The sequence below is a fragment of the Strongylocentrotus purpuratus genome, unplaced genomic scaffold (genome assembly GCF_000002235.5).
Source record: "Strongylocentrotus purpuratus isolate Spur 01 unplaced genomic scaffold, Spur_5.0 spur5_scaffold_9, whole genome shotgun sequence".
Lineage (NCBI taxonomy): Eukaryota > Metazoa > Echinodermata > Echinoidea > Camarodonta > Strongylocentrotidae > Strongylocentrotus > Strongylocentrotus purpuratus.
The window spans coordinates 13538312-13564431 of record NW_022145615.1 but is presented as its reverse complement, the minus strand read 5'-3'; the positions used below and the strand labels follow the sequence as shown (position 1 = coordinate 13564431).

The 26120-nt window shown below is 37.6% G+C and overlaps 1 protein-coding gene across 1 annotated transcript; it reads left to right on the top strand.

The window, feature by feature from the left end:
* The first annotated feature begins 8484 nt into the window (after positions 1-8484).
* LOC100891902 (somatostatin receptor type 2) lies at positions 8485-20927 on the top strand. The gene is made up of 3 exons (XM_003723804.3): positions 8485-8601; positions 17669-17804; positions 18408-20927. Exons 1-3 carry the CDS (start codon positions 8485-8487, stop codon positions 19007-19009), a joined length of 855 nt encoding a protein of 284 aa, XP_003723852.2. The 3' UTR covers positions 19010-20927.
* Positions 20928-26120: the final 5193 nt, after the last annotated feature.

Below are 26120 nucleotides of genomic sequence, written 5' to 3'. Positions count from 1 at the left end.
TGTATAATGGGCCCTCGACCATGATCCGAAATTAAAGTTTTCTTCACGTTATCTATATATTTATGTTATCTATATATTTATGTTGTCATGCGGGAGTATGATATGCGCAGGTCGAGGGTTCGAATCACGACACCGGCACTAAATATCCTTTTTCAAGATATTAACCTGCACTTGCTACTCTCCACCCAGGTGTTAAATGGGTACCCGGTATCATGCGACCGTCATTGTTGGTCACAACGGTGTCGATTTTTATCCGTGGTTGGGGGGGGGGGGGGTGATAGGTGCCAAAATAATTTCGGCAATGGATCAAAGCAACCAAGAGGTAGAAGTGTGTGGCAGGTTGCACCCCCTCCCTTACAAGGTATTAATTTGTTCAAGTCACCCTCAATAAAGATAACATTTCAGAGAATATGGGGCCCATGTGGGCTTGCAACTTGGGTTATTATCCTCTCAAGCGCGTAGCAAGGATTTTATTTTAGGAGGGCGGTAGTGAGCACGCGAAGCGCGCTCCCTAAAGGGGGTGGCTGCAGGGAGGTGGGTTTTTCCCGTCCCACGAGAAGCGCGGAAGCTTTGATGTTTCATTTAATTATTAGAGAAAGAAGACGATTCGTTGTACCGTTCTCGACTCTTAATCCTTGTCTAAATTCAATTTCTTTTGACCTTTAATTAAATTATTAGAGAAAGAAGACGATTCGTTGTACCGTTTTCGACTCTTAATCCTTGTTTGAATAAAGTTCCCCTTCCTCCGCGCGTAGTGCGGAAGCTCTGACATTTCATTAAATTGATAAAGAAAGAAGACGATTCGTTGTACCATTGTCGACTCTTAATCCTTGTCTAAATTCAATTTCTTTTGACCTTTAATTAAATTATTAGAGAAAGAAGACGCTTCGTTGTACCATTCTCGACTCTTAATCCTTGTCTGAATTCAGTTCCCCACCCCCCCCCCTCCCGCGCGAAACTTCGACGTTTCATTACATTATAAGAGAAAGATGACGATTCGTTGTACCGTTCTTGACTCTTAATCTTTTTTCTTCCTACGTCCTCTTCCTTTTTTCTTTCTCTCTCTCTCTCTCTCTTTGGCCGGCGTTTTTTACGCGCGCCTGTATACGCGCCTGTATCCTCTCTGTCTCTCATATTCTCTCTCTCCCACTCTCTACTTCTTTTTTGCACTTTTGCGCTTCGCGCTTGATATTTAGCTCGTTGCTTTTTAACGCTGCGGCTTTGCATTTGGCGCACTGCATTTCTATGATGCTGTTGATTGAATAAATTGATCAATTCCTGATGAAGCCGTATGAGCGAGAATTCAATTTATTCTTGTCTCATATACGGATGTATCATTTACGTATGTATTATGAAAATGAGATAGCAAAATGTGTATATTGATGGTCATCTTGCGAGTAATAAACATTAACTACTCTCATCGGGCTCTCATCATTAATGTTTCTCTTTATTTTTTTTTTGATGGTGAATTGTTGGGGGGGGGGGGGGATGATTGGACAGGCCACCCCCCCCCCACCTGAAATATTTGTTTTTTTTGGGGGGGATATATCCCCCCATCCCCCCCCCCCCGGGATCGACACCCATGAACATAGCACTTGGCGAGTGCCTGAGTCATGCAAAATAGATAGTCTGTGAAGAATTTGGGATTTGGGAAAAACTTTTCATTTTTTAAGAGGGTACCATGACTCAAAAAGTTGAAATAACGCTGCTCAAGAGAAATGTATTTCTATGCATTTTGAGAAGCGCTTGACAATTACCTAAAACTTACATCCTTCGTGGAAATCAGCAGCCGCACTGCCGTTGTATAACTTATATGTATTAAAGGGAAATGTTTAGTAACGAGGAAGTATTTGAGCGAATATGGGTTCATGAAGGGGGTCTTATAGGCTCGTAGCCATCTCTCAATGTATCAGATCGTCTTTTGCTATTGAATCCTGATTGTCCACGGGGGTAGTTGTCCTCGGGGGGTAATTGTCCTCGGGGGTAGTTGTCCTCGGGGGGTAATTGTCCTCGGGGGGTAATTGTCCTCGGGGGTAGTTGTCCTCGGGGGTAATTGTCCTCGGGGGGTAGTTGTCCTCGGGGGGTAATTGTCCTCGGGGGTAGTTGTCCTCGGGGGTAGTTGTCCGGGGGTATTTTTCCGGGGGGTAATTGTCCTCGGGGGTAGTTGTCCTCGGGGGGTAATTCTCCGGGGGTAATTTTCCGGGGGGTTATTGTCCTTGGGGGGTAGTTGTCCTCGGGGGTTATTCTCCGGGGGTAATTTTCCGGGGGGTAATTGTCCTTCGGGGTAGTTTTCCGGGGGGTAAATTTCCGGGGGGTGATTGCCCAGGGGGTAATTGTCCTAGAACCGCGATTATGACTTGTGTTAATTTGACATATCGCCTGTAATATTTTGTGATTCGACATTAATTCCTGAGCACATTGAGATTTATTCGACAGCTATTCAATCGCAGTGAGACAAGCAATAGGAAGGCCTTTCCCTTTCGTAGTCCCATAATTATTATTTGTTAAACAAACACAATGGCCCGAATTCACAAAGGAGGTTTACATTTAACCAATGGTTTAAACCTTCATTTACATAACCCATGGTTTAAAAATGGGCGTAAAATAAGCGTACCTTGCCTTGCGCGCGTCTAGTATTGGAGCTCTTGACTGTGTTGCGCTTATTTTGCGCAAATTTTAAACCATGGGTTATGTAAATGAAGGTTTAAACCATGGGTAAAATGTAAACCTCCTTTAAAAATTCGGGCCAATATGTTTGAAAGTCTGTTATAAATTCCATTTGTGGTCAGCTGGCGTTGTTCCTGTTTTATTCTTCTTTTTGTATATGTATATATAAAGATGATGATAACACTAAATGATACTAATATTACTGCTTTTACAACTACTACTACTAATAATGAAAATATTGGATAGTTTGATAGCGCACATATCCACCCGCAAAGTGCTCAAAGAGCTTCAATATACTTTATACAGTAACTATAGGCTACCGATTTCAGTGCTTACATCCAGGCGCGTACGCAGGGTATTTTTATGTATGTAAAGCCCCCCCCCCCCCCAACAACAACAACAACAAAACTAACCCCCCCCCCCTTTGGATTAAAAAAAATAATAATAATAATTTTTAAAAAAATAAAAAATTATGGCCATGGCTGACCTTAAAAAAGTGCCCTTACCCGCCTCCCCCCCCCCCCCCCACAAAGAAAAATGTCAAATTTTCGATTCAAGGAATTCCCTCCTATCGGTAACAATTTAACACCTGGGTGGAGAGTGACAAATGTAGATTGATGTCTTCCGGGCTTTGAACCCACAACTCTAGTCATGTATTTAAACCACTCGACTACGACTAATTCAAAAGAGAGCATATAGAATAATTCTGGGTAGTAGTTATACTTCATACAATGTTGCATTAGAAACATGTCACTTAGTGACTCTTGAGGAAAGAAGAAAACAATTATGTCTTACGTTTGCTCATAATCTGGAAGAAAATCCCTTTTCATTGAATTGGCTAGTTAAAAAACAGAAAAGTCACTACTGCTTGAGGAGAACCAATACTGTTTGAATGAATGATTGTAACAAATGAAATATAATGTTATGTAATGAAGCTCATGTATACATGTAAACATGCACAATTCAGCATTTTGGCTGCGAGGCATTGTTTTTTAATAAAACCATTATTGAATTGAATGAATTGAGACGACATCAGAACCCTGGATCCTGAAAGTGTATTAAACCTATGTGTGTTAAGAGTGCCAAAGTACAAGAAATCAGCACATCCTAATCAAGACACATCGAAGGGTTAGAGTCTTGTTTGAATACGACACATTTACTGATGCTACTGTTTGATTGATACATCCGGTTTAGACACCATTATTCAATACTAGCATCCAATTACAGGTTGATAGTGACAGATACGTGGGATGAACTAATGTTATTGATGAACCAATAGAACGCAATTGTATCTTTTGCGAATGACACAAACCAGATAGAACGTTTCTGGAGGAGGGAAAGAGCACACAATAAGAATAAATATACACCACTGCACTCTTTGATTTATAAAAACAATATATCAATACTTATATATGTATAGCACTCCTTTCAAAATATATAAATTATTCAATATACACTTTGCATCGTGAAACACCAGTGACACTTAAGAAAATGATCATTTTTATTTTGACTTTCGCTTCACCACTTATTTCTGGTCGTGCTATCACTTTTTTACCACATCGTCTCTAATGTTCCTCTCTCCATCTCTATCTGTATATTTTGTATCGGTAATTTCACGTTCCTTCTCACCCCTTTCCATCTCCCTTTATCTATACGTCTCTTTCGCCATCAACTCATACTCTGTCAACGAAGGCTTCTTATGCTTTTCCCCTTCTTTTTAATCATCATCATCATTATCATCCTCATCCTCATCACCATCATCATTACCACTATATCCTCTTTTCCTGCTTCTCCATAATGCGTTAGTCTGACTTATCATACTCGGATTTTATCATCAGTGCTCACTTCCTGTTTATTACATCCCCCTTTTATCCCCCTCTGTCTCACTCCATCTATCCCATCCTTCTTTATCTCTCTCTCTCTCTCACACACACACACACACACACACACCCTCTCGATTTTTTTTTCGCTCTATAACATTTTTGTTGTGTTCCCCTCTCTCCCTCAATCTCACTCACTCGCTCTGTTCCCTCATCCACACTACTCCCACATTCTCCTGTCCCCTGTCTATCTCACTTTTTCACTTTAAAATTATTTTCCTTCTCCTCCCTCTTCCCAATTCTATCTTCCTTATTCCAAGTCTCTTTGCTATCGCATTCTATTTTGTCATAGGTGGATTCTTCTGCTTCTACTTTTTATTCTTATTCTTCATCCCCTTTCTTATAATGTGTTGGTCTGATCATACTCACGTTAATTCATTTCCCCCCTCCCCATCCCCCCCCTCCCCATCCCCCCCCCCCCCCCCCCTCTGTCTCACTTTTTGTTATTGCCTCCCTTTCTCTCTTCCTCACGTACACGCGACCACTCATTTCTGTCTGTCTGTCGATGTCTCTTTACTAACCCATACTTCATTGATGACTTGGTGGACACACGAGCTTTCTAGCACTTCGGGTTACCCTTTACTCCTGGATTAGTGTTTTCAGGCGACCCTTTAGTCCCCGCAATGGCTGCATGTCGAAATTAAAAGCCAGCATAGCCAAGGCGCTACGTACGTATTGATCCATATCTACAGTCGGGCGTAATTTCTCTTCCTCAAGGGTATATATTATGAAGTCATAGTGACCAACCTAAGTCTGCAACATTGAGAACTAAGCTGGAATAGAACATTGTTGCTAACCATGTACGAATACAAAAGAAAATCCATCCACGCGTAACATGCCCCCTCCCGACCTAAACACACGCGCTCACACACGTACACGCACGCACTCACTCACACTCATACGTGATTTATTATACACAAAACAGCCCGAATTGCGTTTCGTATTTATAGTAACATCCTTCATTAAAATATCTACTGCAACTTCCTTTGCTTGTTCAAAGGCAAGTTATATTCAGCCTGATTGTGATCAATCAAAATGAAAAGACATTTCTTTCGATGTCATAGATAACATTTATCAACACAATTTGGAATGTTGAATATTAAACACATCTTTCTGTTTCAAATCGATATTTATTTTGGTACCGTATCCATCGTCATATCGGATTACGTTAAATATAATTAACTTTCGAATTTTAGGAGATCCCCTAGGCCTCCCGAGGACAAGGACATGTCATAATTCAAAAAATCTTATTGTATACTACTTAAAACAATCAGATAATCATCTGCCCTTCCTTGTGACCATAGAGCTTATTGGAAATAAATGTACGTTTTCACTGATTTCAGTTACTTTCATTTCCGAGTTCAAAGTCAGTAGATAGTTCTTGTTGAGAAGCAGAAAGTAAAGCGCAGTGAAAACGCGCCTTTCTTCACACTTTGGTTCAAATCATTTGATGCGTAATATAGTCGAACCATGGACCGAGCGATTCCGATTTCAATATCTGATAACTGTCCAGAAATATCAGTTCTGACAGCTATATGACTTTGGGGAAGGAGAGAAACGAGGTGACAAATGCATTAGCTTATCTATAAAAAGGTTTGAAACAGACCATGGTGAATATAACTCTTGTATTTAACCTTTCCCTAAACTCGGGCAGTGCATTGCCAAATTTGTTTGCGTTATTGCCGTTGCATCAAAACTATCGAGAATGAAAACCGTTTTATCTGACATTTTACAGAATGATTGAAATCCTTTGAAATGTTGATCCTTATAATAACGAAATTATTAAGACTAATGTAACGAAATAAAGAGATGGATGGAGTGAGAGAAATAGAAAGAGAGTGTTTTTAAGGAGGAGGAGAACTTAAATTAAAAACCAGATAATCATGACCGTTTTCATATTATCTCCGACCATATTGCATATTTCCCTGTGACTGGGGAAATGTGTCAACATTGGCACAATACTTATTGTGGGCATGATATCAATATTCACAATCGAATGCAGCTCGTTTTGGTATTCGAGCAAGAAGCACGGAGCTGTGGGAATAATATTTCATTTCCCCTTTGGGTCGTCTTTTCATCTTGTTATTGGTCAGTGAATGCCCGGAGATGAACTGCATCTGAATCAAGATAGTGACACTGAACACTCAAACTACAAGCCCAGAGGCGCTCATTGTTCATTGAACCTACCTCGTTCGTGTGAAGTGTGATTCTTTTGGAAATCTACCGTGATTTTGTAACTTTCCCGATGTAAACGTAGCCAAATGTCATGACTTTGAAGAGGTTTCGAGTCTGGACGACTTTGAACCGCTCATGCCCATCCAGGTCAGGAGCATGATCTTCGCCTGCCTTTTCCATTATATCTACACAAATACGTACCGGATGTATGTACATATATATCTGTTCATTATTTCTTGTGTTTTTGCTCCTTACTGAACTCAATTCTTTCTTATATATATATAAATATATATATATATAGGAGTTGGAAGGTTACACTTTATTGGTACGAGTTATACAGACTGTTTCGCCAGAAGGCTCATCAGTAACTAAATACATAATACAATCATGGCGAAGTTAAAAACACTCATGTGCAGTCAGGCAAGAATACAAAAGAGACACAAATAATACCCAAGTAAGGGCGAACGCAATAATACAATAGTGGAATTAAGACTGGTTTAAGGGTAAGGGGAAAGGTCATGGTGGTACAGGGGGGGGGGGGGGTAACCATATTCAGAGAGTAGAAACTTTCTCTTATGTTTACATGTGGAAATGAGTTCAGTTCTAGAGTTAAGGATGGTGGATTTCTCAGCAGTGATGATGTGGTACTTTTCCCATAGGCAGAGATTGCAGCGATTTGTTCTGGGTGAGTATGGTTGGGCGTGCCGGATGATTCTCCATGATATTGTGTAGGGTGTCCCGTCGTCTTTCAGCATCCAGGTGTGTTTGCTTAGCTCGGTCTGGTATCTCTTTTCTTGGTGGGTGAAGCTTGCTTTGTGAGTTGCATATCTGGCTTTGAAGGATGTGGATGTGAGTCCAATGTAGAGTTTCTCATCGTTGGGGGTCACAACCTTCGCTTCATAGACGATATTTTTGGTTGTGCATTTTCCTGGGAGGGGGCAGTCGTCTTTCTTTCTGCAGTTGCAGGTTTCTGGGTCTCGGTTGGGGTTGTGGTTGATGATTCTATTGTTGTGGGCCTTGGTTATGGTTGCTATGTTATCCATGCAGCTGTAGCTGATCTTCAGTGTGTTCCTATTGCAGATTTTGTGTAGTTGGTGTTCCTTTGGGAAGTGCTGGTCTACGAGAGCGAGGAACCTTCTGCCAATATTCGTCTTCGCGTGCTTGCTATATGGGGGTTGAACCAGGTTATGTTGCGCTTTCGTTTGTGGTGCTCTTTGTTGTTGATGTCACTGGTCTTGGGTGTGTAGGTTAAGTTGGTGTTGTGGCCGGCATCACGGAGTGCTTTTTCATACTCTGGTTTCGCCTCGTTGAATACCTCTGCGCTGCTGGAGATCGTGGATAGGCGGGTTTGTATGGAGTGCGGAATCTTCTTGGTGACGGTTGGGGGGTGGTTGGATTCTACATGGACGCACAGCTGGGTATTGCCAGGCTTCGAAGATGGTTTGTGTTCTTTGCTATTGAGATCGAACGTGACATCTAGGAAGTCTACGACGGTAGAGTTAGCACTGGCTGTCACCTGGAGGCCTATCTTTCTGAATTTCTCACATAGCTTCTTTTGTATGGTCTCTGCTGCTCTTGCTGGCTTGTGGACGATCGCTAGACCATCATCCCTGTAGAGCCCGATGTTTTCCTTGGGCACTATACTTTTGATCTTATCCAAGATGAACGAGCCTACGAGCTCGCATATTTCTGCGCCATCGTATGATCCCATTGTGACATCGAAAAGATCATCAGCTGTTGCCTTTTGCCAGGACATGTTACCATGGAAGAGGAGGGTGTTCTTGGCTTGGAAGATGATTTCTGCTTCGGATGGGGTTATGGTGGTGAACCTCTTGGCGAAATGGATGGCTTTTTGCAGGAGTTGTCGGTCGATGGAGGGGTATATATATATGCTGTATACGTGTATACATCTTACAGCGTCATCAGACTGGCATATATAGTGAAAATGAATCATTGAGTAGACAGTGTCATTGGCAGGACATTTTCGTGTCCTGTTAACGATTGAGCAATATAATTACTGCCCTTCACGTACTTTTACAGGCTGAGGAAACTTAAAGGCCTCCCCCCAAAATAGGTTTAATCATTAGTCATTAGTTTAATTAGTTAAATTAATTTGAATTTTGGGTAAGGTTTAGGGTTATAGGGTAATATACCAGTTTTTATGATGTCCGGTTAATGCACCATTTAGGGTTATAATATTGTATGCATGTATATATATATATATATATATATATATATATATTTGCATAAGTATCGTTATATATAAATATATGAACATGTTATCATAGCAACTAGGTAGTCACCATGGGTATTTCCAATTGAAATGGAGAATCAACATAATTTCTTCGCGGGTTCTTGAGGACAAAAACACATTTTCGTTGAATCCTGAGAATATAGTAAATAAATATGACAATTTCATTTATTATTTTTTATTTTTTTAATTGGACACATTGTAGTAGTAAAACACATAAATAAAAATGTATTTATCATGTAGTATTCCATTTAAAGAAAGGAAATATTATAAGACGAAATTTTGCTGGAGGCTTTCTGCAGTTGGGACAATGAAATCACTTCCTTCCAGTTTGCTTAATCATGTTATAAACAGTTCATTGGTAGCTTGGCACATGAGATCGATAATTTGGTGTAATTTGGTTACGCCTGTAGCACTAACATGGATAGATACCAACTGAGCACACCTAATAGCATCCAATAAACAAATTCAGTTCTTTAAAAAAACATTAATGATTGATTTACGCCGTCAGCCTTTTCGTCAAATTGTAATGATCATGTTACATTCCTCATTCTACCAAAACATAAAATCGAGAGATTTTTCATGTTCCCATGCAATAGCCGAAAGCTATTGAAACATTAGAACATAATTGACAAATATAAGAATGTACCCTCTTCCTGATTCGAAGTGCTCATTTTGAATCCCCAAAAAGAATTATTGAAGTTGTCTGGTCGTAGAGGAAGCCTTGGAAAGCTTATTATTATCAAGGATCGTTTGAGAATCAACTTGACATGTGATTTTCGATGTTTGCAAATTTGCAAATACCCGTCTAAATTATTATTTTTTAAAATCAAGAGCACCAGTTTACAGTTAGAGGAAATACAAAATTCATCTCTTCGGTTACTTAGGTAGCAACTTTAAGTTTCCAAGAGAATAATGTGCATTGTTACACATCAAATGCGAAAGTTTTATTCCCGTTGACATGTTATATTTACAACTAACATTAAACTTTGGTCATAATTTATTGTTTATAAAACTTAGCCACCCTGAAAGAGTTAAAAACAGTGTAAATGATCAGGCAATGATAATTGGGGCATAAGAACATTTAAATTCGTTATTTATGTTTGTACAAAGCTGTGCAACTAAAACACAACTATATATCTATTATATCTATATATATTATATAAACATAAATATACATACACATAATTGTAATTATAATGAATATATATTTTCCCTACCCCCTGAAAATTCCGATCAACTATTAAAATTAGAACCCTGAATGGTAGAAATTACATTTTGCCAACTTTTAATAATACATGCCCCTAAGCGCGACATCCCCCTGGGAGCTAAGCGGACGTTTATGACTCGAAGATCGGCAGATTATGGCACACAATTAGTGATGGTTGCTCGATAATTGTAACTTAATCTGGACGAAGATTGTGAGTGATAACAGATATACATCACAGATTTATTTATTTGTAGGGACAATGACATTTAATAACTGCCTCTCTGTCTCAAATTTTAAGAAGAAACGTGCGTATTCGATATTCATTCCTTGTTTGAAAAAAGAGAATAGATTTGAGCAAGGTTTGCGGTTACACCGCGTATTCTGTCTCCAGGGTTAGTACCTTATATTCTCCAGGATGAGTGCGCATGTGCGTTTTATGTGCGTGAGTGTGTGTGTGTGTGTGTGTGTGTGCGTGTGCGTCTGTGTGCGTAATTGGCAGTGTCTTTGTCAATTATACTGTACTAGATTTTACTGATCTGGAGAACACTGTACTGAGGAACAGTGTTGTGATTACAATTTATTTTTTCGAGTAGACCTCCGAACATTAAGTAAAACATGCCAAATGCCCTTTAACAAAGTAAAATTTCTTATATACTTTAACATTTCATGCTCTAAAACAAGAATCAGGGAAACAAATCTTCAATCTACCAAACATTGTCACAACGATTATGAATTCACACACATATATTTTTAAATATTTGTAATTGGGGCAGTGGAGGAGGGAGGGTCACAAGCTTCTCTAGTGACGTCCTTACTCTTGTCTTTATTGATTGCACTTCTAACTATTAAACCAATTCTCTTGGTAGAGTGAATGAGGCGTTCCATATCAAACCAGAAAATGAGATTCCCGAGGGATTTCTCATTTTAAGAGAGAAATTAGAACTCAGATTGACATGATTAATAGATAACATTAGACGGAAGTTCGACCGACGGCCACAAACATTATGATGAAAGCAGCCCGACAAATTGCCTCATTACCTTAAAAGGGATCACCAAGAAGATTCGAAATGTCCAGAAAGAGGTATGGAAAATTTCAATCATCTGACACCGTAGGGTCTTGCATGAATATTTAAAGTCTTTATTTTGGTGGAAAATTATAAGGGGACTAGAAATCTAGACACGGTAGTTGCATTCTTTCTTTCTTTCCATATTATGGAGATAATGAGCCCCCATGGCGTATCTGGATTTTAGCGTCGGGGGATGGGGGGGGGGGGGGGGGGGGAGTAACCGAGAACATTTGATCCATGTATTTCATCCAGAACAAAATTAATCCTTCTTAGACCAGGGGAGGGGGGTACTTGTACATTTTGATTCAAATTTTGAGGTGATATAATGATGTAATTAATCTTACCACTAGGTAGCAGTGGTGCTTATTTACTTTGCAGTTATGCATTATCAATAATACATGCAAAATCTGTTAATTTGTATGTTACTTGATATTTCAGATTGGGCTCAGTTTATAACTTAAGCACAGGCTTTCGAAATGTGTCCAATGTGCTTTTACTAGTGGGAAATCCATGCGAACTACTCATCTTCATTTTTAAAGTTTAGTTTGACTTCATAAGCTTTACGCTCTTGAACAACACTGTTATTGCGAGATCGCATTTCGGCCAAGTAACAACAAATTCTGTAATTTTAAAAACAAAATTTCATAGAATATATTCGTTCTCACGCCGTAAGTTTCAGTTATTTGATTTCTTGGTTTGATGTTTTTTCAGTGGTTGGAGCAGACTGCTCACTTACTCGTTTCGAATTTCGTGGATTTCGGCGTCAGAGAGGGAAGAGGGTCTTAGTTATAACAGCCAATCATGAGGGTATGACATTATTTCAGTCAACGACAGTTTTATAGGCAACTTCAAAAGAAGGTATTTTTTAAATCAATATATGTAACTTCCTCTTCTATTATCTAAGGATAAGCCTACTTTGATGCAATAATATACTCTTTCCGTTTAATCTTTAATCGAAGGAGAATTTCATTTGATCAAATAAAAGTAATTGTCGGTACAATAACAGACGATACAATTGTAAGAGCATTAACAAAATAAAAGTAAGTTCATCTCATTTCAATTTTTTTCTCCATAAGAACAGCAAATATATTATACAACTTTAAGAGACTATTTTGTTTTACGAAATCATTATCAACATAGAAAAACCAACAAGTAAGGAAGGCACAAAATCTGGATATGAATTCAGTTTAAAAAATGAAATTCATCATTTAAGTGCAAAATAAATAAACACTTGTTGTATTTTGGAGAAAAAACCTAGTAAAAAAGTTTATTATTTTGGTTCCCTTATATGATCACAATATATATTTCAGCGATATTTCAGTATAATTTGATAATGATAAAGTTGCTACACCTTATAATATCCTTTTTACACTAAAATTGAAAACCGATGAGAGATGCAAGCACAGATAGAGAGGTCCATCAGGGAAAGTAATCCAACTCTCCCTTGCTGGAAAGATACTTATTTCAGACCGCAGGGTAGAATATTCATGACCCCCTTTCCGTCTGCCAGAGGTAAAATACAAGATTTTAGAGCCAATAAATAAGAACGTGACGTAAATCATAAGCAGTGAAAACAAGTGTTTGTGAATGAATAGGTAATTATTAGAGACGAGTTATTACCTCACGTACCACAGAAAATGGATGCTTCTCACACCGTTTCATGACTTTTGCGCTTAATGGAGAAATCCCTAAACGAGTAAATCACAATATTTAATAAACACTGCTTAATTTAATCCTTTATCAGCGGGCTTTCGCCTCAACTGCCTTCAAAAGTCAGGATGTTTAAACCCATTTTCTGGCAAATATATCATTTGTTAGATGATGGAGGTGGTGAATAGTGCTGGTAGCCGATCGTGGGCACCCATACAATATGCACAGATGCATAATAGGAGTAAATCTCTTCGGACATGGCGATGGTCATAATGATGCAGGCTGTTTTGATAGCTACGCTTGACAGAAGAGACTGGACCCCTTTTGACAGTAATGTACAGATTCAGGAATACCATTATCACCATCATACTGAGATGTTACTCAGGTTTGATGTCGAGTAAAAAGAGGCGTCGTAATGGTGTGGTTTCATTTGTAACGCATTCACTGATATCAAGGGAGGCTTTCAATGAATATTGCTTGTCTGATATATTCATCTTTTGAAGAAGGGAAAAAGTTTTGTTTGGTCTTGTTTATTATATTTACTGAGAGAGATAGAGATTGGGGAATTTTGTTTTGAGAGAAAATGTGTTTCCCTTCACATTTATTGAAAATTTGATGTTTTCGTTCAAGCGCATGAAATTGAAAAAAAATCTATTATTCCTTTAAGACAGAAACTCGAGTTAAATCCCAAGGTATCATGATATGCCATGAATTATCACCTTGTATATTATCTTAACTATACTCAATATATAAATAGCTAACAATTTTTGTTTTCATACCACTGTAATGGTGATGGTAATGATTTTGCAATTTCGACTTTAAAACATAGTTTTCAGCACTCCGCTGTGAATACGGAATCGACGTCTAATTCCTGGCATTGATATGAAGGAAAATTATTTCTGGAGAAAAAAATTAAATTGTATAAGTTCGTAAAACTTCCTGCGCATTCTAATTTCAGGTGTGATAATCTTCGAAACCAACATTACTGTTATGTTACTTACACCCTGCAATGTCGTATGTAGGTTGCGCCTTTAATGGGCAGTATCGTTGTCGTTGTCGTTGTCGGCCGGGTCATCCCTTAAACCTGTATTATAACGATTACAAAACTATTTGTATTAGTAATGCCTTAATTGTAACATGGAGATCTACGCATATCAGCTTGTTTTTAATAGGGACTTTTAGATTTACACGACGAGAGCGTGGACTGCCGCGTGTGACATTGTGTTAAGGCACTGGGCCGTGCCTGGTAGTGCCTTTAAAGGACGTCACATAACCTTAAAAGGATGTCACACGTGGCGGTCCACGTTCTCGTCGTGTAAATCTAAAAGTCCCTATTAGCATGTATCATTGTACCTTCTAATATGAAAATTTCAGTTGCCAGGAATGTAATCAAGGTGTTTGGTATCCACAAACTTTACATTTTCTATTTGATGCTATATCTGAATATATCTCTCCAACCTTCCCTTACCTGCTTCTCTTTTCTCTCTCTCTCTCTCTCTCTCCCTCTCTTTCATTTTTGGTTGGCAGTCCAATTTCCATTATGCATCGTGTAGTGTTTACATATGTAAATGTATTGTATAAACATTCTATACCAACGATTAGCTCAACAGCTCATGATGTGCTTTTTTCTGCTATATATGGCCTATTGTCACAATACATGTACAAATATCATATATCAGTGATGATGTTTGTGTAAAATTAATGAACATCAATCAATATAAATCAAGTACAATATTGATAATGCTGTCAACGATGTGTATACATATAAAGGTGGATTTTTTAAATTTCCAAAATCTGTTCTTCTGTTTTGTGTCATATTGTTCTTTTCGAGGGAAGCTGTTATCATGTCGTTGTCGGAAATATACAAACACAATCATTGTACTAACATGATTAATGAAATGGAATGGAACACCACATCGCAGCGAGCACATCCAATTCGATGTTCATCCCAACATTCTAGCGCGTTATCAAGTTATCGTAATCAGCAATCTATTATACAAGCCCGAAGTTTCTCGCTCAAGAAGCGTGCTGCCCCATTTCGTGCCTGGCTTTTCTTGGTGGACTGATCGTCATGGTTTTCTAGTTGGCTTGAAGGAGCCAATCAATAGGTGCCTCTCTTAGTTTCACTCTGGGTCTACTTGCCTATTCATGTCCTGGAGTAAGGGTCGATACTGAAAAACAACTCTCTGAGAGCTTAGAAAGAAGGAAACCCTCCACGACTTTCTTCCCTCAAAAAGAAGTTCATTTACCGAGTGTTGTTTAAAGTGTTTGCGCTCTCAGAAGGCAGCGACGCTTGTAGTCGCACAATTGTTGTGTTCAATCCTCATCTAACCCAACGGATTCATGTTTTTATTTCTGAAACTGCAGCCGCTCACAATATTTACCCATCTCTTAGTGACTAAACGACTAACTAATTTAAACTACTAACTAACTAACCAATTGTAATCTTCGTTCATTACACCTTCCGTTTTTTCAGTGTGCTAATTTTAGTGTCTTAATTACCTCTCTCCCCTCTCTATATCTGGATTGTTCCCTTTCCCACTCTCTACCCATGTGTGTATAGTTCGGCCTTGATTTTGTGTTTCGTCTTTCCCTTTAAATAAACCGATCGTTATTATCAAGGGCATGCATAACTGGTTCACTCGATGTGATTTATTTCCCTGCGTTTTCGAGAGCAATGAATAATTCATCGTTTACTGGGCAGACCACACGCTGAATTTTACATTGCAATCAATACATGAATGTTACCAACAGGACCCACTCCGAATTTGACAATAAAACAAATGAAAACATAAATCTTGTCCTGTGCATACACAATCTTGGTTATGAAATACATGTCTTTTTGTGGCAATGGTAAACCACAATTTCTTCCATCACTCTAATAAAAGAGTCCCTTTTCCTGTACAAATCTTGTAAAAAACACATCAATCGAAGCATAGGTTCCAAAATCTCCAAATAGAGTTGATTTTCTCCGCTTTCTATAAATGTTTATCTTGGAACCCTGCTAGTTGAGACGATGCTGTAACGAACCTACATAATATAGACTAATTCCCTACTATTACTGAATTTCAAGGGATTGGTTTACCTAGTTCTCACTCAGTGTAGACTGACTTTAAGGGGATTAACCTAGTTCACATACAGTTGAACGCTGATTTTCAAGGGATTTATTTACCTAGTACACACTCAGTGCAACTCTATATTTGTTTCAAATATTGAAACCCATTCGGCGTGGAAACAGGCTTGACGTTTGATCCTCGTAATCACGACAGAGGATGAATGGCATAACTTTAATTGGAATTCGCAAAACTTTTTGTCGATATTTCACTATTAAAATACTTGAGTCTTGACACCTAGAATTGAATATTAATCGTTGTTTGTATAGTTTCTATTCCCAGCTTTTTCTAGAGATAGGGAGAGAGCCAACCAATATTTAAAGTGGAGTGTCATTCCCTCCCTACTCTAGACGCCCAAAATAAAACCCAATGAATTACAGTGCAATATATTTTTCAAGAAAGAGAAAGTACGAATGGCGTTTAAGTAAAAGAGAAATATAAATACATATAAATCTATATTTCTATTTTACAAAACGAATGACATGAGGACAAATTAAAAAGATACAATTCTCATTTAGTATACACTTACAGGCATTTACATATACGAAACAGATCTTTTTTTGGAGTGTCCGAGTAAAGTTGTATCTTTAAATGCTAACCAAATACCTTTGGTGGGAATTGGAGACAAGCGAGGATAAATGGACGTATGTGGTGTTATGCATAGATTCAAATGTCAACGTTGCTTCCAAGAAATAATTCTACTTTTGTTACCCTGTCCATCTTCAACCACTATCACTTAAAAGGTCTATTTTTGTAATGGCCCTGAATGTATGGGGTTGTTGCCATGGTATTTAAACGCATCCCTGAAGAGTTTCTTCTTGCAGACCAAGTGGCGAAAAGCACTGTGAAACATATGTTATCGTCATCGATTTGTATAATTGTATACTCATAAATATGGTTATAAAGCGATAAAAGAGTCTCGTTTACAGGCACGTGATATCTTCTAACCTATTTTTCCATTTCCTTAGGCTGTATCTATTATGCCACCCAAAAGAATAACCTTTCACCTTACCATTAACCAGTCACTGTGACAATGGTGTTTGAAACATGATGTATAATTCCAGAATGTATGAAATATGTACTGGTTTAGATGTATCAGTTCAGAAGGGATATCATAACAGCAATGTGACACGCATAATTATTGATCTTTAACTCCCTGTTTATTCATATTTGATGTTAGGAATTTTAAGATATGGACTCTATGTTTTAATGTCACACATGTTGTGTTTATAACCATTTAAATAATTACAGTTTGTAGTGCTTTTTAATCTTATTTTCGATAAAATCTAGTGACTTATCACTGTGAAGACCCTAAACACCTCACTATATAACGCATAATTAACCTTTTTTTAAATATCTTCCATACTTTTTTTGCACTTGTTTGGTAACGCTGACCTTTGTCATTGGTTGTTAAATCGCTTGAGCATAATTATTATGAAAACAAATCTAAGAGGAAATACGAGAAAGGAATCAAATCTCGTTCACGAATATTTTCCCTCTAGAATTGGCTAAAATGTCTATACATTTTTATTTGTTTTTGGCTAACGAAAATCAATGTTTTTTCTTTCTTTGTCCTTTTCCTAATAAATTTCAATAGATCATTAATAGTGTGCTCAAGTTTCTCTTTCTCTCATTTTATATTATATTTTGTACAGGCATCCGTCCAAGCGACTTGCCTCACTCTAACCGCTATGACGATTGATCGATACTACTTGATCGTTCATGCTGTCAAATCAAGAAACACACGGACCACTTTTAGAGCCATAGTCATCAACGTCTCTATATGGGCAGGTAGGTACATTCTTTATTCATCTGATCAAGTCCAGTGGAAAAAGAACAGAAAAAATAAATCAAATTAGAATGCTAGTTCAATTGAGCCGATAGACTTGTACTATCAAGTATGGTTAGGGATACGATTTTCATATAAACCTCAACAAACTAATGGAAGCCGTAGAGGAAGATGAACCTTATTGAAAAAGAGTACTGGTGGAGAATAATTAAGCTCGCTTCCTCCTCGAGGTTGGTATATAGAATTTTTTTCATTAATTTACTGTTATTTGCCCACACATGTCATAATTTAAAGATATGTAGCCCTAGTTCTTTCCGAGTCACTGTGAGGACACGAAATAATGTCAAGGAATGATGAAGAAATAGAGCAAAACGGCACTCCAGTGGAGATAGTCATAGTGGGAGGGAATTCACATGACCATTTTTACAAACAGGTCGGGAAAGGTCCTGATAACACTTCGAATATCAGAAAGATAGAAATCACGGTAGGAAGAATGATTAAACCCTTGGGAACATATTAGTTTTGATTACGCCCGTATGTTCATATTTGTTGTGTGTCTGTTATATTAAAACAATCGTCTTATCTGTATTCTTTTTGTTTTACAGTTTCGTTTCTCCTCCATCTTCCAGTTGTAATCTACACGAAAGTCCACGTGGTAAATAACTATACGGCATGCTATCCTCAGTTTCCCTGGGAGCGAGCCAAAGATTATTACCCTGTTTTTGCATCATTCGAGCTTTATGTCGTTCCAGTAATTATCATCATGGCATGCTACATTCAGATTCTTCTTCAGGTGTGGCAGAAAACTTCGGGAGGCACTGAAAGTGCGCAGGCGCACGCCCGAGCACTACGTAGGAAAAAGAAAATTACCCGGATGGTGTTCATAGTCGTGGTTCTATTTGCATTCTGCTGGGCACCCATTCACACTTTTAACATCATGACAGCATCGGGGGCGAAGGTCATAATGGCAAACTATGGTATCGCACAATGGTGGAAAATATTCTTTCTCACGTTGGCATATGCCAACTCTTGCATCAATCCCTTTGTTTATGCTTTTACAACGACCAGTTTTAAGAAATACTTCAAGAGTGTCTTTGGTGCAGCGTGTGGGCAATACTCAAGGGAAGGACACGCCATGAGTATCAGTATGGAGACGAAGACAGAAAGAATCACAACTAACTCCACCAAAGAGGACTCGTCGTTATGACTAAAGATAATGTGTTTTGGGCACTCTGATAAGAGTAGAATACCGAGGGAACACGAGAACACTGCCACCGAAGAATCGTCTTCAGGCGAAGAACTCTGAAGAGAACGAGGTCTGCTTGGGACAGCCATTCGTACTAAGCTATGATCCGATGATCTGATAACACCGTGAAGATTTCATCGTCAGTCCATGGAAGGTTATTTGAAAGTGTGGCATGAGTTCGGAAACGATCTCTTTGAGATAAAAAGAAAGAAAAATGTCGTATATAGAGACCATTACAAAGAAATGCCAATTGGTTTCGACGTAATCTTGAGATGAGTTTCAAGCATTTGATCACCAGTGATCATCGGTTCGTATACAATCTATGAGTGGAACACAGTCAAGCTCGGATCTTAAAGGTATATACTGAGATGACGCAGGATATGATGCAGGATAAACCAGACAAAACTCACAGTTTCCATATCAGGTTGAAACCTATTTCGCTCGTTTGCAACCTGGAGGAAAAGGTTTACCGACATTTTCTGATTACAATTATACATAATGAAACCATTCACCATTGTTAAACAAAATCATTAACTTAACCGAATTAATTTGCTACTTGAAGTTTCAGATATGTATTCTTTTGTAGGAAGTGTCGGTAGATTGCATTGGCGGATGATACACCCTCGTGTGTTTATATTTCCTCTGGGTGTTATCCAAACTAGATCACCAGGGCAAAAGAAAAACATTCAGCAAGTTCTCTGTACTTCCCAATCTATCAATTATCGGTGGGAATTGAGTGGGATACCGGTGGTTTTTCGTCGTTCCTTGACAGGCCTTTACCAACTGAAGATTGTATCCAGTCGATCGGCGGCCTGGTAAAGTTAACAAACCTGTCAGAATAGGTTCACCGCCCAAGTCTTCTCCAAGAAACATTCAACCTTTTGTGGGAGACTTATCAGATTAATGGTCTTGATCTGTGTTGAAACCTGTGGATGAGGGGAGACAACTGTATTGATAAGTGCGTAATGAACCAATGCACAGGCGGCTCTTCCCGGGGGCTACGTTAGTTCCATGATTGGGGAGAATTGGACAGAAATTGATGGAACCGATTGGAGCTCGTCAACGGTGCTGGATAAAGGTGCATTCACATCGTGTTGCTCTAAGGATGATTAAAGCAAACTTTCCTTGCGTTTGAACCCACCTTAGTCCAATATACAATGACCTTTCCTTACCTCCTTTGGTTTAGGGTTAAAGCTAATATCCATATTTAGCTTTAATTTGAGAAGGACTGGATTGTTTTTAAGGGCAAAGAACCCTTTCGACATTTAATAAATAAAATAACACTCAACAAGTTAAGGAGAAGGGAAATCATTTAAATACGCTACCTTAAATTTATCAATACAATGACAACATAATAAATCATGAATAATCGACATGTTGGAAATGCTGCATTCCATTTTTACAATTCTAAGACGTTTCCTGAAATGCTAGAAAATGAAGCTTCGAGTGCAATGGTTTCTGTGATACTTAACAGTTTCTCATTAACTGATTATGCTTGGTGTTAGTTGGTTAAAGGTATAGGTTCAAGGGCATACCGACCATTTTTATGAGGCAAATCTATTTTTGAACTCTTGATGAAGTGAAGTGAAGTTAATTAAGATGAAATGAACAAATACGAAATATTAAGACATTATATTATGCAAACATTTCCTACTTATAATTGAAATGCTTGTAAACTTCATTTATATCTCATCAGGGGGTGTTTCACAAAGACTAAGATCAAATTGAAGTTGAACTTAACCATGGCAGGCCATTCATGCCACCGATTGCTCTCACCATTGTGATCTTTAGATATAAATGTGTTTCCTTCAATCATCGAAAAATGTATATTCTGTAGATTTGTGACCTTGATTTGTACGTCCCTTGAGAGACAAATGCCAGAAAATACTAAGAGAAAACAGTGGCATGAACCGCCTGCCATAGTAAAGTCCGACTTAAAGTCGATCTTAGTCTTTGTGAAACACGTGCCAAAAAGAGTTAATGTTAGAATTAATGGGAGAGTCAACTGACGCTGTTCGGTGAATGTAATTGCGCATTAATCAGAACAACCTGAACAAAGCTGACTAAAAGAAAGCATTGATCTTTAAACAAAACTTGAAACTTGTGAAATGTAAAACTTGTATATCTTACTCTGAATAATGCTTTTCACGAATCTTAGTTATTTGTTTTATTTTCAAAACGAAATATGAACAGAAAAATTTAAGTTCATTTTTTTAAAATGTATTTAATGTTCGGTTCTTAATATGTCCATGGTATTAAAATCAATTTACATTTTCAAAAAAATAAATGTAAAAATGTTAACAATTTTTTTATCAAAACCGAGCAAGGATGCACTATTAGTTTTAACAACTATTTTATCACGTCACAACAAATTCCCACATATTACTTTTTACTCCCAACATGAGAAATTCAGTATAGATCGGAAGAAATAAGATCATCGTATGTTTGACGATGCCATTTAGTTCGAGAATGCTCTTGTTTTGTTAGTTATTACTGTGTTTCTTTAAACATCCAATACAAAGTAAAGAATAAACTGTGATTTGTAAGTATGATACATGTAGGGAAAATGCAGTTCAGTGTTAAAATCTATGATTTGTGTATCATATCTGTTTGAAAGGAAGGAGGGGGAAAGGTCATTAAAACGCATCTGACATTATTTTATATTTGCATATTATATAGTTAACTGTTCTATCTACATGTATTACTAAGATCCATGTGGGAAAACGTGTGTATGAATGATGTACATATCTATGTTCTGTATTTAAACTTTTGCGCACTGTGTGATTATGTTTTTGTAAATACACACCAAGTTGAGCACTGTTGAATTAATTGTAATTCTTACTGTGTGTACCACACTAAATTATTATGTCAATTGTGTTTAAAGTAATTAAATTATGTTTGACACCTTAGAATATTTATGCTATATACTTTGAAATCTCATATGGCGTCATGACTTGTCTCTCATTTTGGTATCCACATTGTCTCGTTCTTATGATTATATATTATATTTCCTATTACCTCCTATTCCTTTCCAACTCCCCGATTATAAATGTGTATCTGTCCAACATTCGTATTAATGGCAAATTCAGTCAATCTCTCCTTCACGTCTAGATGCTTGAAGTCCGCTCTCTATTTACTGGTTACTGGGTACTACTATAGATCTATTTACTGCTATGAGAGGCGTCGCTGTTTCTATAGGCTCCATGGGACGCTACATCCTGTTACGCCCCGGGCCCGAGGCACCGAGGCGGTAGAAATAGCTATGTTTCGAATATTAAAGCAGTCCATATATATCTTTTATATACCGAAATTACAACATTCTACAAAGAATATTTACCTTATTCTTTTCTTGAGGAAAGACTGGTTAAAACATGACAGAAAATCTGAGACACTGTCTGTTAATCTTCGCTGAAAAGATTCCTGCATGTTACGATCATGTTACTGTAAATATGTATCTGCGCTCGCACAAAGAAACTGTTTACACGTAAACCAATTGGGATCTCGGCAAAAATTATTTATACGGGCATCTTTCTCATTTTTAACAACTATTGCCCTTCAAACAATTGTTTAAGTTTCTTCACCGGCATGGTTAAAATCAATTTCGACCAATCAGATGACTAGATTTATTCAAAATACTAAAGAGAGGGATTTAATGATTATATTAGTTACCTCTTCATTTTGGCTGACACGAACGTGATTCTGCAATACTTAAAGTAACACAAATATAACAACAATATAATTGACAGATAGAAACATGTATTACATGTTCAAAATATATGCCTCGATGCAGAGAGATACTACTATCAAAATACAAAATTCCTGAAACAACTCCTATTCTGCTAATGATGCATGTTATAGGTAATCTGTCATTGGTTATAAAGTACTATGGTATTCCCGTATCAGTAACTTCGCACGAGCACAATTTATCAATCGAGAATGAGTCAAGTGTTAATTCGTGCAAGGTATTTATACCATTATATGAATTAACCTCAAATATTTTCTAAATGATGAGGGATTCATTCGATATACGGAGAATAAAAAATTAGGGCGATTGCATGACTCTTGAAAGAATCGAAGATAGAGAGATCCCATGAGATAAGTTATTATAATGTTTACGTTGCAAATTATTTATTTTAAGGTAGCCATAAATGCAATCCATTTCCCCGATTTAAAAAAAAAAGAAGTTGTTCCCTATTACCATGTGGTTACCTGAATTTTTTTCAGAAGAATTTCTGTTTAAGAAAAAAAAGGGTAATGAAAACAGTAAAGTGCCCTAGTTTCTTAGTCTCCAATATTTAGAAACACTGTTTAAAAAAAAAACGGAACATACTCAGCAGGGACTCTCACTATTACATTCTAGCTCAACCATGCATTCATTGAACCTGTAATATCCAGGCCATTTCGCGGCCTACATAACAAGTTGCTGTGTGTGAAAAGGAGAGTGGCTCTTAATTAGTGTTAGGGAAGAATGTGACAGAACAAACCTTTAGAGATATAAATCGGTGAACCATTATTAATGGTGAGAACTACAAGGTTACATTAAAGTGCCTGACCATTAACTTAGATGACACTCCATGAGGTGGGGTGGGCGTTTGGGGGCCCACCGCTGAAGTCAAGTTGGACTTATCAACAACATCATGATATAACTACCATATCGATAGGTTCTGAAAATATCGGCTAAAGAATCAGAAGGTCGCGCAGTTCTTTACACTTGTTAACGGTCAAACACAGATGAGCAATTTTATAATATCTCTTGCAAGCATTTTCTTGAACTGTTTTTCAATGTCATACAATCAATATTCATTAAATAAAATTTTTACTATATCAAGTAGCACTCGGGAAGGTGATGATAAGATTCTGCCCATATGAAGGTTTTTATGAGAGAGGTTTTGCAAAGCTACATCCATAAGCAAATCTAAATGATGTAACACATTTTTTTATTTTTTTATTCTTAAGATTTATTCATGCCAGCTATCAAATATATTTCTCGATGAATATTTCGAACTTTAATTCGCCCTCTGACTACAAAGCTTAACGTTGTTAGGAAAATGTGTTTTTAGGTCGAATCCATGTCAAAGATAAAGGTGAGTTCTGGTTAACAAAAAAGAAAATGAATGCTCACATAATCAAACGAAACTTACACTGCATGTTCAAGTTTATCATTTGCCAAACAATTTTGGTAGAAAATGTATACTGGCTGAGTAATGAGCATAGAAAGATTAGGAAATCAAGGTTAGTAGCCCTGACACAACTGTGTACAGTGCTTGCTACTTTACCAAAACTGAACCAAATTTATAATGATTTTGATGACTCCAGAACTTAGCAGTACACACCAATACTTACATGCTACATGATCAACTTTTTCTGATCCATAACACACCTTTTCTTTCACAATGCAACCAGATGACCAGAACTCACCGTTATCTTTAATACTCTTAATACTAAAAGAAGGAAAAACATGTCACCATATCTTATCTACCTTGAGTGTGTGGGTGATTGGTCGCATCCTCAATTGGAACAGGTTGATAAACACAACCGAGAATGGCGAGCTAGAGGGTAATAAATCTCATCTAGCTAATATCACATCCCTCCCACCCCTTCCAATCTCTATCTCTCATTTCTCTATCCTTATCTCTCCTTCTCTCTCTTTTTCTCTCTCTTTCAATCTTTCTCCACGCTTCATCCCTTCTTTCATTCGGACCTTCTTCAGTAAACATAGAGTATGCATCTGAACTATCGACGCACAATCTCATTTCATTTTTCACTATGTATAAGGGAAAGCCAATATCGGTTGGCAAACAATAACTAGGTGTCTCATGATTTCATCTGCAAAACTGATACATACATGTAGGTTTTCTTTATATGAGATGTCAGATGCCCTTTCTCCTCTCTTGTCCGTATCTAATATCAGCCAACTCTTTCTCGATAACTTTATATTAGAAAAAAAACGGAATGTTTCCCTATACATTTAAAAAGGTGGAATAAAGGGGAAAACGCAATGCATGCACAACGTAAAATAGATTACACTGAGTAAAGAAAAGGCCCTTATAAAGTTTGCTGAAATAGGTCAGTTTAAATTAAGTCACGGTCTCCGAGCGACGTTATGAACTAGGGGTGTTTATAATTACAAAGACAAGTATAAAATGGCAACCAGGTTGCCCTAGATATCAATTAGGCTTTGGATTCAAAAGGGGAGTGGTGGGGACGAGGAAATGATACAGCTTTAACAGCTAAAAAATGGTACGATGACATGCCCAAAGGAAATGATGCTTCGAGAAAGCTATGCTGATATCAACATGAACAAAGCTGTATGCACTAGCACATACACTCGCGTGCTCACACAAAACGCACACACTCAATTACACCCTCACATCTAAACATTATCTTTTATGGAAGGAAAAGTAATATGACCTAATATGACACCAATTTTTTTCACAATATGGTGGTAAAACTGGATGTATTTCCGAGGATAATACGTGTCATTTATACGTCGAAGTAGCGAGGGGGAAAAAGGGCAACAAAAAAAAAGACAGAAAGAAGGAAATACAAAAAGAAAGACAAACCATCAATCTTGGATATTTACTTGGGCCAAATGCAACCGCCAAATGCCAGACAGCGGTGTATGAGATACTCATTATTTTATGTTTGGTAAATTTATCGAGTAACTGGAGTTGTAAATCATAAAATGCCTAACACAGGTCTATAATGTTATTCATTTTGCTGGCAAAATGATTATATGAAGAATCAAGTTCATCATATCATTTTTGTAAATAGAATGATTAGGATACTCTTCCGCTGACTGCACTATATATCATGTCATTGTAAACATGCATACTACTGACACAAGTTTTGACGTTGAATCAATCATTGCATTGCCAGGACGGATAGTAAAGATAGTCAACGTTTGAACTCATCAATATAATATTGATTTTAATAATATCGCCATTTCCTCAATGTTTACGCATCGAGCCGAAAAGAAAAGGTTCCCGACAAAGTGTCTTACTTTTAAATCACGCGTCCATCCCCACATGACGCAGGTGCAAACATTACACTACCACCAAAGCTGTCGGTG

Coding starts and splice junctions, on each gene's coding strand:
- LOC100891902 (XM_003723804.3), top strand. CDS start 8,485: ATGGAAGAGGAGGGTGTTCTTGGCTTGGAAGATGATTTCTGCTTCGGA. Junction 8,602..17,668: donor AGTTGTCGGTCGATGGAGGG/GTATATATATAT, acceptor TATTTTGTACAG/GCATCCGTCCAAGCGACTTG. Junction 17,805..18,407: donor CAACGTCTCTATATGGGCAG/GTAGGTACATTC, acceptor TTTGTTTTACAG/TTTCGTTTCTCCTCCATCTT.